At 44.7% G+C, this 14,451-nt stretch overlaps 1 protein-coding gene and 1 long non-coding RNA gene across 2 annotated transcripts; one reads left to right on the forward strand and one right to left on the reverse strand.

Moving 5' to 3' along the window:
* Nucleotides 1–368: 368 nt before the first annotated feature.
* Nucleotides 369–1,222, forward strand: LOC136499058 (uncharacterized). The gene is made up of 3 exons (XR_010769882.1): nt 369–414; nt 804–1,094; nt 1,179–1,222. It is a non-coding gene; the product is annotated as an uncharacterized lncRNA (long non-coding RNA).
* A 2,724-nt stretch (nt 1,223–3,946) lies between these two features.
* LOC136502025 (uncharacterized) lies at nt 3,947–6,277 on the reverse strand. The gene is made up of 3 exons (XM_066497509.1): nt 5,825–6,277; nt 5,351–5,627; nt 3,947–4,326 (listed from the first exon to the last, which is right to left on the reverse strand). Exons 1-2 carry the CDS (start codon nt 6,167–6,169, stop codon nt 5,352–5,354), a joined length of 621 nt encoding a protein of 206 aa, XP_066353606.1. The 5' UTR covers nt 6,170–6,277; the 3' UTR covers nt 3,947–4,326; nt 5,351.
* Nucleotides 6,278–14,451: the final 8,174 nt, after the last annotated feature.

Here is a 14,451-nt window from a genome sequence, read left to right on the forward strand (position 1 = left end):
TATTTGTACAGCGAAACTGGTCCAAGAATATTGAGGGAGCCATTTTAAAATCAATTCTGTTTTCACAATCCTATGACTGAAAAGTGATGTCTTCACATGATTTGTTGGTCATTCTATTACTGACCACACCCCAAACCTGATGATGTATCTATTGATGTATCTATTTCTATTCATCTCTGTCTACTTTCTTGCAGGTCTGAAACAACTTCAACTAAGGTCCTGTGGAGCAACTAGATTAGAAAGTGAACTGGTGAGCTCATTTGCTTCTATAGACTGCTATAAGCGAATTTCTATTCCATTACATGATGTCCTATGGATCAACTACCCCATTAAATGATTTTTTCAGCAATTATTATGTAGGCTGCCACAAGCAAAGCTCTATTCTACAGCAAACTTCGCCTGGTTTATTTACAGGTTTGCAGCTGCCTTGCTATCCATTTACAGTAGGAATTTTGTAGCTATTTTTTATTGCAAAAAAGACCACGAGTTTACATCTCATGCTTGGGCATAATTAATAAGCCTGAAATCTATTTGTTATACCTGATTAGCTACTATGCAAAATCAGTAGGATGGTACCCTTGCTTATAGTCTCAGTTTGTGCCTTTCAAAGTAGCTATCTTGTCTACTTGCACAATTGCTTAATTTACATATTACATGAAATTTATTGTATATCCGGAACAATTGCTTAGTATACCTGAAAAAAATACTTCCACAACTTTCGCAAACAAATACTATTGTATGGATCTTATCTTGCTTAATAAAACTGATGGATTTTATCTTGCTTAATAAAACTGCTTCTTCAGGACAACAGTTGAGGAGACAGTAAGGGTGCTAAATGGAGGCATGGGATCGTACACTCACACATAAGTTTTTACCTCTAATTTGTGTGCCCTTTAATTAGTGCTTGAGTTGACATCCCCTTTGATGAAATTATGTTCCACCCTTCCTAAGAGCTGACACAGTGGAATGGTAGCTATTTTGATCCATGACTTTATGCTCGGCCCCCTCAAGATCCTGCCATGTACGCTTACACAAGATATCCAGGAGATGGAAATTACAAGCAACAGCCACCACAGCAGGTCCCTGCACAACAGGTAACCATGTTTCTAAAAGACCTACAACAACAGCTCAGTCGTGCAGCTGTGTTGCACTAAGATGGCTTGTTTCTCCCTTCGCAGTAAAAATAATGGAGACACAAGCAGAATTATTTGCAAAGCTGCCGTACTGTACTTTGGAGAACAACCTCAATGCGTTATTGGCATGAGAAACTCTCATTACCTTTTGAGCTGCTATATGTGTGTGACCTTTGCCACAACTATGATTCTCTAAACTGCTTTGCAGTCAATAGACTGACCCATTCAAGAAAGTTGCTGCTGTTAATAACCTAAATGGCTTTTCGGAGTTTTTTTTTGCTGCAAGCTGAATTTGCTGCTTCTTTTTAGCATCATGAACCTGTACTTTACGTTAAACACTTGGATCACTGTTCCGATCTGCTGGTTCAAGTGTTAGGAAATTGTAACCTATTGCACAGTGTCTTTGAATGACAATATCTGCTGAGGTGCATCTTCTATCTGGAAGTTGATTTGCAATTTATATAGTACAATATAATTGCAACTGACTGTATCTTATAAACCTAAAGATATTCATTTGCGCTCGCGCGTGGGGGCGCGGCCTATGTATAATTAGAACTATGAACCTTGACTGTAATGTTCATGTGAATTATCTCGCAAATTGTTTCACTTCACACAGAACCCACTCATGAAACCTCAATGGTCACCTATCTGGGCGCACAGACTATACTGTTCGCATAAAAAAATGTAGCAACAAACTTTTACGTATTCCTTCCTCATACAGCCCCTGTAACGCTAGCCTAAAAGCTTTGTTTCCTCGCGCGCGCCTTGTATCTTGCTTCTAGTAATTTGTTAACATGGTGGTACACTCTATTTTTTCAGAGAAACAAGAGGCAGTCAGGAAGCTGATGGAGACCTCAGGTATCTATGAATCTTTTTTTTAGATCTCTGAATGTCTTCCCTCCTAATGCTACAGCTGTCATATCCTCCATTGATTATTATATGCCTTTAATACGTTGGGGCTAAAGAGAATTCAGGGTGTAGTTTTTTTAGAGCACGGTGGTGCTGGAGGTTTTGTCGGTATCAAATTGAAAAGTCCTTAAATGAAACGTGTGTGTGCTTCTATGGAATAATTGCATTATGGTTCTACCTCTGCTTTCTATTAGGTAACTAAAGGTACCTGTACAGATAAAAAGCGGTATGCATTTCCATCAATTTTGTACCATTAAATGGTGCATTAACAACTGTGTTCCCTAGACTAAATATAGTGGCCTGATCCTATTCATGGCTGCTGATATGCAGGTTCTTTCCCTTATCAGGATCTCGGGTTGATGATATTTGTAGCTCATTCTAAGGTATCCTGTTTCTTTGATGTTAGGTTCTCATAGTACATGCTCATTTCTTTTTATTAATCTTACATATAGCGCCATGATCCTTTTCATGGACAAGTGCTCTGCCAATTTGAGTTTTTCAATGGTTCTTCCACAAACATACCATGTCACAATTCTTTGACTGCCTCATCCAATAAGAGATTGAGAAATGTATCATGATCCGTGTTAGGATTCGATTCCTATATTTTTTTAGATTCAACGTTTTTCCTTGTGTTCTATTTTTTAGATTTAAGAGGAATATATATCAACTGAGTTTAGGATAATAGGTACATTTAACTATGCCTAGCTTTACCCACTGTTAACATGATTTCACCATGATATGATATTTTATTACAATCTAGGTTTACCGTACACACATTATTCTTCAATTTAGTTTGCAAACAAATAATAGTACTGAGTCCTATTTTTTGCGTTTCAGTATTGGCAGCCATTCATCAATAATTTAACGTACCCACTGATCACAGCTTGCTAAGAGAACTTCCTATTTACATCGGCACCATCATGCATCGCCTATCACCAGACCTTCACCAGCACCACCACACATCAGCAGCGCTACTACCACCGAAGACAACTATTTGTGTACACCGGCTTAGAGATCAGCTACCGTGTATAGCTTTTCCACAATAAAATACTTATCCCTGTAATATATTTCAATAGACCTGTATAACCTCTGAACATGCTACCGCGCGAGCGCGCGGAATCACGCGCCAATCAACTAGTAGTTACTTAAATAGATGGAGACATGTTAAGAATTGTGATCTGTCCACAAACTTTAGATATGCAGGCACCTGGCCTCCTTACAGAGACAACGCTAAAGCGAAACCCAGCACGTCGATATTGAGAGCTGCTCAAGCTGCTTCTGCTGCAATCGATACGTACATCATTTTACTGCAGCGCACTCCAATCACGTATCTACGACTGCTCGCCACGCCTTCTCCACGCGCACAGCCGCAACAGCACCTGTGTGTGCCTGCTTTCCCCTACTTCTTTGCTCTCACCCAGCATAGTCGTCGACGCCAGTGACTTACCAATTCTGCACCATGTCAATATAACAATCACTCCACTCAACTTCTCAAGTATCGCTCGGTTCCTCACAAGCCTGCTTCCCGTGCGCAGACCACACCGCCTCGAATCCACAGGATCTAGAACGCCACGGCCCCCACAACATACATTCAGGAGCTCACCACCGTACTTCACCAGCGCTCCCCACTGCCATGATTGGTTCGCCCACCTCGCTCGTTTCACACCTCTGCCAGCAATGCTACTCTTCTCTTTTTGTGCATCGGCGGGCGGCCGCACCACAACCGCTTGGCCACCACCGCCATTGCCACCACTTGCTTTGCTCTGACACCATGTAGGATTAGGGGAAAAAAATCTAGCATCTCACTCTATTATTGCTTATCTTCTTGTATACTCCCTCCGTTCTGTAATATAGTGGAATTTCTTTTGGTGCCTAATATACATACATGCCCAACAACATGAAACGGAGGAAACAAAGGAGATTCCATAATAATTCATCAAGAAATAAATGTATATGGGATCACTTCTGTCCGGATAGGGTAAAGCCACCACAGTGACCATATTCAACATTAACAATCTCAGGCTCAGGATACGAATTCTGGCAATATATATACAGCGCGCCGTTGAATTTTGCAAGAGGAAGTTGCACAGGCATGCACTGGGTATCATCTTAGAAACACAACTTGGTAGTGTAGTTCATAGCTATAGGGAATCAGAATCATGTAGCCCCAGTAACATGTCTACTCTAATTATTTGAGTATAACCATAAACTTTGAGAACTTTCAGGCTCATGTGTCGCAGCCACTTAAGCATTCTTCGATGCCATTTCTCCTAAGCGCCATTGTCTGTTAATCAAACAGAGTACATGTTGGTCAGCACAGTTCTTGTATCTCAACTTAATAACAGATAACATGCATATATCAAATCATTCAATTTCTTACTGTTGCAATTGTAGCTGTTCAAAGGATGTTTTAATTAAAACTTACAGCTACTAATATGAACCTTAAATGCCAGAGTGTACCACCAACCACATGCAATTTGTTTTTAATCATCCATGCTATGAAACTATTTCACCTAGTATAATTTGTATTTGTGCAATAGGTCATCATTGATAGTTGAGGGAAATACAAGCAGCAGGAAAAAAAAATTCTGAATGATGAGATGGTCTCATCAAAACAACTAATGAAACATGCTTTAAAAGTCGCTTTAACCAAAATGCAGTGGCACAGTAGCACACACAAGTAGAGAACTAACTAAGTGGGTAAAGTTGATCCTGCTTACTCACATATTTACTTATTCACACAATTGAATTGACACTTTAGTTCTTTTTACTAAAATAGAAAAGCAGCAATAAATAAGTTTGTATACTAAAAAAGAACAGGGTATGCAGATTTGCAGAGAGAACACATGAACAAGCGGCTATGTGGAGAACAGGGTCACCCCTTCAAAATAAATTTTATACAGTGGCATCAATGGAAAAATTATCAATGACAGACAGCAGACTTTTGAGCAGAGATACTTGCAAACATTAAACACTAATGTGGTAATCCAACTAGTTTCCCAGTTACAAAAGTTCATGGTGATGGCTGTGCCTAACCAGTTATTTATATGCTTCCTAATACAGATAACACAAGATTTGATCATTTTGCATTCTCTCGGGATGGTACGCTTCTTGTTGCATTGGGCCAATTGACCACAAGAAATAGATCAATGCTAGTGTCCACGAACACGTAAAAGCTAGATGTGCAGGTGGGTTTTGCAGTTAAGAGTGATGCACACAAAACATCATGTTGACAATAGAAAATATGTACTAGCTGGTACTAAGCCACATTAACAAAAGTATAGCCAGAGAGTAAAGGGTGCAGAGACCTCAGACGATGTTGTCAGCAGGTGCATCGCCTTCCGGCGACATCCTCCACAGCTTAAGTGCCATACTGGGTATGGTGACAAAGCAAGAAAGCACCATGGAACCCAGTATCCCCACGTCAATGACCGCTGTACTGATCCTCACCGTCAGAGATCCCTTGGCTGGTGACAGCGCGATCAGCACCAAACAACCAACAAGGCTGAGCAGGAGGAAAGCTAGAGACGCGAGCATGCTCCCAGCAGTGTCACCCAGCATGCTCCCCATTGACTCTCGAGGTATCTGATGAAGACAAGCATTTCCAGGTGGTCAGGCAGGCCAATGAAACATAAAACAGTTTCAGCGATCACAGACACATGGATTCCAAATTTCCAATACAGTCAAACTCGCCAGTATTGGTTAATCGAGTACAATAATCCGGTAGGATTAATTAGGATCAACAAATTCGAAAGCAAGTTGATAAATTTCTGTGGCGTTACCTTGTTGATCCCCATCCCCATGTCGACTCTGAGATCCGTGACGACCAATCGCAAGGTGGCGCGCAGTAGCAGCAGGAGGACGACGAGGGCGAGGAGCGCGCCGAAGAGGACGGCATCGGCGGAGAGCTTGAGCAGCGCGCTGCACACCGAAAAGCCCATGCCATATGCGCCGCCTGCCGAGATCAAGTCGATGAAGGCCGCGGCGGCCACGCCCGCGCCGCCGACCCACATGCTGGCAAAGCATAGGTAGGTCAGCGCTTTGGCCGCGGCGCAGTCGGGGCGCTCCAGCGCCGGAACCGGCGGCGGCGAGTCCTTGGCTGCGCCGCCCGCGACGGCGACCGTCATGGGAGCCGGGGAGAGGGAAATCCTAGGTTCGTTGTGGACGCTTCTTCTCGACGGCAGTGGGAGTGGTTTTGGGAAATGGGGGTTGGTCGAGCAGGGGGATTTGCGAGGAAGACGGGAAGGGATTTAACGTCTAGTATACAGCCGTGAAACAGGCCGTCAGAACTCAGGAGACAAGCTGGAAACGGCGTGCGTTCGGTCGGTCTATACACACATCTTGCTTTTGGGTCCAGGCTCATTAATCACATGCCGTGCAGAATATCAGATGCCGCTGATATTGCAAATCATTTAGAGGAAACAAAGAAAATATACTCCCTCCGTTGAGACGTTTTGGATTTTCTAAATTCATAGTTTTTGACTTTTTTTTCTATGCAGCTAGATATATATTATATTCAGATACACAGTACAAGTTATCTATCTATCTATATTCTATATCTATATCTATATACAACTAAAACATATACTCGGCAGGACTAAAACACTCATGCGATCTATATCCGGCAGGTAAATAATCACCGCATCTCATGCGATCCATATCCGGCAGGTAAATAATCACCGCATAGAGACACTGGAAGGCAAGTAAATAAAATAGAATAAAACTCACGGAATCACAGGCAGGCAAATAATCACCACATGGAGACATTGGAAGACAAGTAAATAAAATAGAACAAAACTGAAAGAGAATTATGAGAAGAGAAAGGAATTTATTCAAATATCACCATGCAATGATCATGATGGTGATCTAAATCTTGTTCGTCGTCCTTCACGTTGCGTGTTGACAACAAATATTTTTTCCCAAAAAATGAATTATTACCGTGCCTCATGCGGACTAGGATATTGTAAGTCCGAGTATACATGTTTTGGTAAGGCAGAGCATGGATAAATTCAATTCGATGCCTAGCAATAAATTTTTAGCCTTTGAGGCAACTGATGTTTGTTGTAACTTTAAGACAACAAGCTTCAAGCCTAGCTTTTATTTCAGATTCATTACGATAATGAATGTGTTTGTAGACATTATCATGTTATAATACATGTGAAAAATTGAATTGATATATTCTTGATTTTGACTTGGCTAACAAACATCTCATTCAATTTATGTTGCACCCGTTGCAACGCACGGGCACTCATCTAGTGAATATAGAAATATCAAAACGCCTTATAATTTAGGACAGAGGAAGTATCTTGTATTGACAGGATTATCCTAACGGAAATGCACTCCTCAGGCGCCCTTCCTAGGCCTACGGAGCCCAATATGCCTGCTCCCCACGGCATCTCCATTAAAAAAACTGGACGTCCATCGTGGCCTTCTTCACCGCGCTCATGCGACCGTCGCGGTCGACTCCACCACGCCGCCTGCCCACCACTCACCTTCTCCAGCCTGGGGGACGCTCGCCGCGGGCAATGTAGCCACCCAACGCTATCACCTCCACCATGGGGACCGCACCCGCCCGCCCCTGTTGCTGGGAGACGTGTAGCTGACTGCCCGCTGGCATCCACCACCCTTGCCCCCTGGCACGTGCCACTTCGCGACATCGAGCTTCGCGTCGACGAGCCTCAATTCGTCCAAGCAGCAAGTAGATGTTGCGTTTGAAAGCACATATTGCAAGCGTATGTTTCAAGTGTTTTAGATGTTTCTGAAGTATATTGCAAATGTTTCATATAGATGTTACAAAAGTAGATCATGATATTGCATATGATCCAATGGTTATACATGTATGCTGCAAGCGTTTGTTCCAAATGTCTCATCTGTTTTTCAGACATATATTGCAAGTGTATTTATCTGGATATTGCATATGTTTCACATATATATGTTGGTTGAACACCAATCTTTTCCATGCCAATATTAAGGCAAGACAAATTAAAATATGGGTATACCAATATCATGACAAGCCAATATTTTGGCAAGCCAACCAATGTTGGTACTCGATTTGCTACCAACGAGAGAGAAATTGTTATCTTGCCAAAATTTTGAAGGGATTGCTAATGTTTTGGCACCAAACCAATTGCATGCCAAATCTTTTGAACTTGCCCATGTTTTGGCTTGGCAAACAATTGCTTCAACCAAGCATGCCCTTTATTTGGATGTTTGCAAAAGTAGATCTGGTGTTCCATATGTTGCAATGGCTATACACATATATTGTAAGTGTATGTTTCAAATATTTTAGCTGTTTTAGACGTATGTTGCAAGTGTTTTTTCTGGATGTTACATATGTTGCAATGGCTATACATATATGTTGCAAACGTATGTTCCCAAATGTTTCACTTGTTTTAGATGTATGTTGCAACAAATGCTTTATTTCGGAAGTGTTTTCATTAGCAAGCACGTGAAGCGAGCGTAAGCGTAAGCGGTCCCCATGTGCATGCAGAAAGTGAAGAGGGCGCGGGTGAAAGCCCTAGTTTGATTTTGGATAATTGATGAAACCTAAAGTGAACTACCCATTTGTTCTAAATGACATGAGATAGGTTGGTTCACACCAAAGTAGAGCTAGGTGGCACTTAAGTGATGGAGATGGCCACATGTGATGATGATCAAGTACTCTACTTTGAAAAAGAAGAAAGAGAAAAACAAAATCCTATAGGCTCGAGGTAAAGGTATAAATAGGAATTTTATTTTGCTGGCCAAGACGCAATAGAGTGCGTGATAGGGTTTAGGATACATGGTCGTACTATTAAAAGGAGAGCTCTATTAGAACAACTCGGTCATCTAGTGCTAATTGGTGTTGGAAAACTATGCATTGCATTGAGGACTAGTGCACAACGGTGAGCAAGCAAAAATGTTTATGAAAAATATTTTGGAAATGCGAACTTGGCCCTAAATATGTTTGTGAAAATATTTAAAAGGTAGCATCGCTTGCAAAGGTGTTTTCAGGCTCTTAGTGCTGCCATCTGGGTGGCACCAGACTGCTTGTCCGGTGGGCATGGACAGGTCCCAGAGCTGCTGCAGCGTGTTCGTGTCTCGGGCTAGCACAGTGCCGTCCCGTGTACACTGGACAGGGCACTGGACCAGCTGCCCGGTGCCATCGGACAGGGCGTCCGGCGCTCCGTCCTAAAAATCCAGAGAGCAGCGAAAACTAGAAATAGGTGAAAAGGGGTCAGTGGACAGGTGTCTAGTGCACCGCCCTATTTTTTCATAAAGTGAGGAAAACTTGAAAGTCACGGGTGAGGGTCACCGGACAAGCCGTCCAGTGTGCCCGACCGGCTGTCCGGTGCCACTGATGGCCAACGGCTAGTTGAAAATAGCAGTAGAAATTCGACCGTTGGAGACACACTGCCGCTGTCCGTTGCCCACACAGAATTTTGCTCCACGGGGTAACGATTCTATTTCGGGTGTAAGGTTTATAAATACCCCCTTGGTCAGCCGTGGCCACTCTCTTGAACCCCCAAACTGCTGAGCAAACACATTGGGAGCAAAAGAACACAATCCACTCCATTGCATCACTTGGGATCACAAAGAGCCTCTAGTGCGTTGCATCGAGTTCTTGCATCTTGTTGCACAAGGAGGGGCGGGTTGGGCTGGCAGTGCTCTTATTACTCTTGATGATTGCCGTCACCTAACCAGCCCGGAGCTTGGAAGTGGTGATTATTTCCGGCTCTGATCGATAGATTGCGAGAGATTCTTGTGTCTATTCCCTGCAGGAGCCACGATAGGCAACTCAGGAGAGAAGATGGAAACGGCGTGCGTCCAGCCGGTCTATACACACATCTTTGCTTTTGGCTTCAGGCTCATTAATCACACGCCGTGCAGAATATCAGACGCCGCATAGAATATTTTTCCGCTATAGTGAAATCATTTATAATAGAAAACAAAGAAAATATATCTTGTATTGACAGGATTATCCTAATTTGTGTCACAAATTCCTATATTCGGGTCCACTCTCATAGACATTATATTACATATTGGAGTATGATACTATTTATTGTAGATTGTACATTCACTAAGGCTAGTTTAATGTGAGCTTCATAAAGAGTTTCATAGGTCAGCCTGGGCAATCGATTTTATGAAAAATTCGGTTTTCTAAGAGACAGCAACCGATCGGTTTACCTCAAAGCTGGAAACCGACAACTTCGGTGTCGGTTTTTACTTCGGTTTTCGGTTTAAACAGAAAAAACTGTTGTAACACGACCTCCGAGAGTGGCAGAGACCTACGCGGCCAGCAGTTCGTAGAGACGTCTCCGACCAACTACCTAAGCAAAGGCCCAGCTACCACGCCTCCAGACCCAGAAAGATGACGGTTTCTCAGACTGCTTGCAGGACGCTGCTGGTGACCCTGGCGCAGCCTCCGCCCGGTTAGCTCGTAGGCGTCTCCGGGCGGAGGGGGCGGAGGCCGCCCCGCTGCAAGGCTAATCAAGTGCCAACGTTACCTACGTGTGTGTGCAGGTAACCAGAGGAAGGCGCTCGTGGACGGTGCGGGCGCACCGGTTCGGCCTCTGCTCGTAGGGGCAGAGACCCAAGCAGGAGGACGACAATACTGGGCGTCGGGGGTCTATGGCCTCGGCGTCCTAGGGGCGGAGACCGATGGCGAAGGCCTAAAGGCCCTTCGCCAAATCCTGAGGCCTGATCGGGCGGAGACCGTCGACGGAGGCCCAAAGGCCCATCGCCGAATCCTGAGGCCTGATGGGCCGGCTGATCGCGCAGGCCCAGTACCTGAGGGCGGCATGACAAGGTTACCCCCAAGAGAAAAGGCGAGTAGTGGAATATTCTAAGAATGTACTGTAGCAGTTGAAGGGTACTATTGTAAACTCTGTAAAAGTGGTAGTTGAGCCCTATAAATAGGGAATACTTGTAACAGTATGGGAGGTTGGAAAATGAATTAATGAAACCCTAGTTTTGCGTGCCATTTCCCTACATGCCCACTTGTTGTGCTTGTTTCCCGAGCCTCCGCCCGAGGTCAGCGTTTGGCGGGCAGAGGCCTCTACCTCCTCCACACTGTCTGAGATCGCAAGTCTCAACATTGGCGCCCACCGTGGTTTGGCCAAGGCAAACCAACGATGGCAGAGAAAAGAAAAACCACCACCAGAGCAGCAACGACCACGGGTCAGAGAGGAAGGCCTAGGCACACCACTCGTAGCACCTACGCAACCTCGCCAGCGGAGGATGACACCAGAGCAGATGTCCAAGGTCAACCACTGGAACCCCAAGATCCAGAGATTCAAGATCTGGAGGCCCAACCAAATTTAGGCACAACACTTGAGCAAGAACTGCAACAGCTGCAAGCACAGTTGCAAAGAGCGCAATAAGAGAGGGACAGAATGGCAGCAACATTCGCAACTAATCAGCAAGCTACTCAAGCGTCAGCACAAGCAGCAGAAATAAGGCAGCAGTTGGCAGTCCTACATGCTGAGATGCTAAGTATGCAGCATGCAGTACCAGCGTCAACCTCCGCAATCCCAGCCTCTGCAGCAACACCAACTGCAACCATACCACAAGGGCCTCCGCCAGTGATCAGCCCGACCATGATGCCATCTCAGGTGATGCGGAGGCCTATCGATCCCAAGTCCCCACTCTCTGAAGGCATACAACAGTCACCATGGCCAACGACGTACAAGTCAATCACACTACCAAAGTTCAACGGAAAGACAGACCTCCATCAGTTTATTATGAGTTACGAGGCAGCAGTAGCCTCCGCCAGTGGAGACGACAGCCAGTCTTGGCAAAGTCATTTGTCATTGCAGCCGAAGGCGACGCGTTGGCTTGGTATTCTATGCTCAAACCAAGCACAGGTCTATTCTTGGGAAAACCTCCGGGACAAGATATTGGCAAATTTCAAGGGGCTAATAGCACTGTTGCTGACTTCCATAGATCTATTCTAGTGCAAGCAAATGCAGGGAGAGACACTACACGACTACTTCCTAGAAATTCGTGCAACTAAAGGCGAAGGCACCAGACGTCCCAGACGAGATCGCCATCGAAGCAGCGATCAAAGGCCTCCGAATCGGGCCATTCGTAGCACACCTAGCAAGAAAGAATCCAACTTCCATATAGCAGTTGTATGACTGAGTTCGAGAAATACTATAGATCAGACAATGACCTCCGAAAAAGGCTGGAGGAGCAGGGTCAAAACAGACTGCAAAACGGCAGCAAAAACTCCTAGAAAAGCTATACGAACCAGAATGCATCAAATCAGAAACCAGGCCAGGGGCAAGTGCTCAATATCGAGGGTCAACCTTACCCCGAACAAGGGCAACTGCCAGCGCCAGCAGGGCCAGAGACCCAAACCAGGAACCAAGGTCGGCAAGGTTACCAAGGCAAAAACTGGAACAAAAACCACAAGCAAAAACAACGCAGGCCATATTGCTGTTTTTCACGGAGAAAGCGCTAGGGCATAGCACCAAAGATTGTCCGAAGACAAAAGAGACACAGGAAAGGATGAAGAACAAATAGACTACACAACCTTCGACACAGCAGAGCGCAAGAGAGGTCAGCACCACCTACACAACTGGCTACCAGCAATACTAGCCTAATGTACCCAGCGCTAAACACAACCCAAATACATCCCTCCACACTGGCCTCTACCTATTACCCAAACTTCCTACCAGCATGGCGGTCAGCGCCTTCGTAGTAGCCTTCGGCGGGTAACTACTAGGTCGGAGGCAAGCCTGACCTACATAAACCCAAAACCTCCCCACATAACCTACCTCGAAACAAACCCACCGCCACAAAACCAAATCAGGTTCGAGCCTCCGCCGCAACAGCACCCCATGTAGCAACTGCCTCCACCACCACCTCACAACCAACCACCAGCACCAAAAAATGAGCCAAACCCAGAAAACCAAATCAACCCCCATGGACCAGCTACCAACAATAGGCATGATACTACCAGTCGCCGGAGGATCATCAATGGAGTTTCAAACGAAAAAGCAAAAAAAGGATCACCTCCGCTGGTAAACAACGTAGCAGTCCAAGGCCCAGCAAAATACACAGATTAATCTAGAGTCCCAATCACCTTCACAGAAGATCTCCAGCTAGAAAGCTACCCTCACAGCAGATGCAATGGTAATCAAGACCAACATAGCAGCATGGGAGATAAGCAGAGTACTGATTGACACTGGTAGTTCAGCAGATATCATCTTCGCAAATACCTTCGACCAAATGAAGCTCAAGCAGAAATCAACTATAGCCCTCTGAATCCCCTTTGATAGGATTCGGAGGCAAGCAGATACAAGCATTAGGAAAAATCTCACTCCCAGTGTCGTTTGGAACCCAAGCAAATGCTAGAACTGAGTACATAACCTTCGACTGTCGTCGATCTGTATTACCCATACAATGCCATCTTGGACAGAGGATTCACGACTAAATTCAACGTAGGCCTGCATATGGCCTACCTATGCATGAAAATACCAGCGCTCCATGGTATTATCACAGTCCGAGGCAGCTAGAAAGAAGCAAGAAACATAGAAAAAGCAATCTATAGAGCCCAAAGAAACATCAATGTAGTCGAGTCGGTAGACAAAGAACTAGAGCCTCCGGATATGCCCAGAGGAAAAATAGATATGGTAGGTCAAGAAGAGACAAAGGTGACCCCTCTAGAAAAGGAGTTACCAGACAGAAAAGTAACAATCAGCTCAGAGTTGAGCAAAGCAGAGGAGGAAGAGCTCATGGAAAACTCTAGTAAGAAACAAAGACATCTTCGCCTAGGTCAGCCTCTGACCTATAGGGAGTCAGCAGGGACATCATACAAGATGAACTGGATATCAATGAAAACATGAGGCCAAGAAAGCAGAAACAGAGAAAAATGTCGGACGACAGAATTCCTGGCAGCAAAGGCGGAGGTGCAAAGGTTGCTAGATGCAAAAGTCATCAGGGAAGTCAAGTATTCAGAATGGCTTTCAAACGTAGTACTGGTACCAAAGAAGAATGGCAAAATGAGAATGTGCATAGATTTCACAAGATCTGAATAAAGCTTGCAAAAAAGACCCTTTCCCATTACCAAGAATAGATGCCTCCATCGATAGGGTAGCCAGATGCCAAAGGTTCTCTCTCCTCGACTGTTTCTCTGGGTATCACCAAATCTGGATGAAAAAAGAAGACGAAGACAAGACAAGTTTCACCACTCCATTCGGGGCATATTGCTACACCAGAATGCCTGGAGGGCCTAAAAAATGCCGGAGCAACCTTTGCCAGAATGACAAAGGAAGTTTTGGGCTCACAACTAGATAGAAACATCATAGCCTACGTCGATGACAATTGTGGTCATGAGCAAGAACAAGGTTGATCATGTCTCCGACTTATAGGAGACCTTCGCTAACCTTAGGACAGCTGGCCTCCAGCCTTAACCCAGAAAAAT

The sequence above is a fragment of the Miscanthus floridulus genome, chromosome 13, assembly GCF_019320115.1.
Source record: "Miscanthus floridulus cultivar M001 chromosome 13, ASM1932011v1, whole genome shotgun sequence".
Classification (NCBI taxonomy): domain Eukaryota; kingdom Viridiplantae; phylum Streptophyta; class Magnoliopsida; order Poales; family Poaceae; genus Miscanthus; species Miscanthus floridulus.

What these genes read in the sequence shown, in the direction of transcription:
- LOC136502025 (XM_066497509.1), bottom strand. Translation starts at nt 6,169, where the DNA reads ATGACGGTCGCCGTCGCGGGCGGCGCAGCCAAGGACTCGCCGCCGCCG. An exon ending in TGGGGATGGGGATCAACAAG is followed by an intron (nt 5,628 to 5,824) that starts GTAACGCCACAG and finishes TGTCTTCATCAG; the next exon opens with ATACCTCGAGAGTCAATGGG.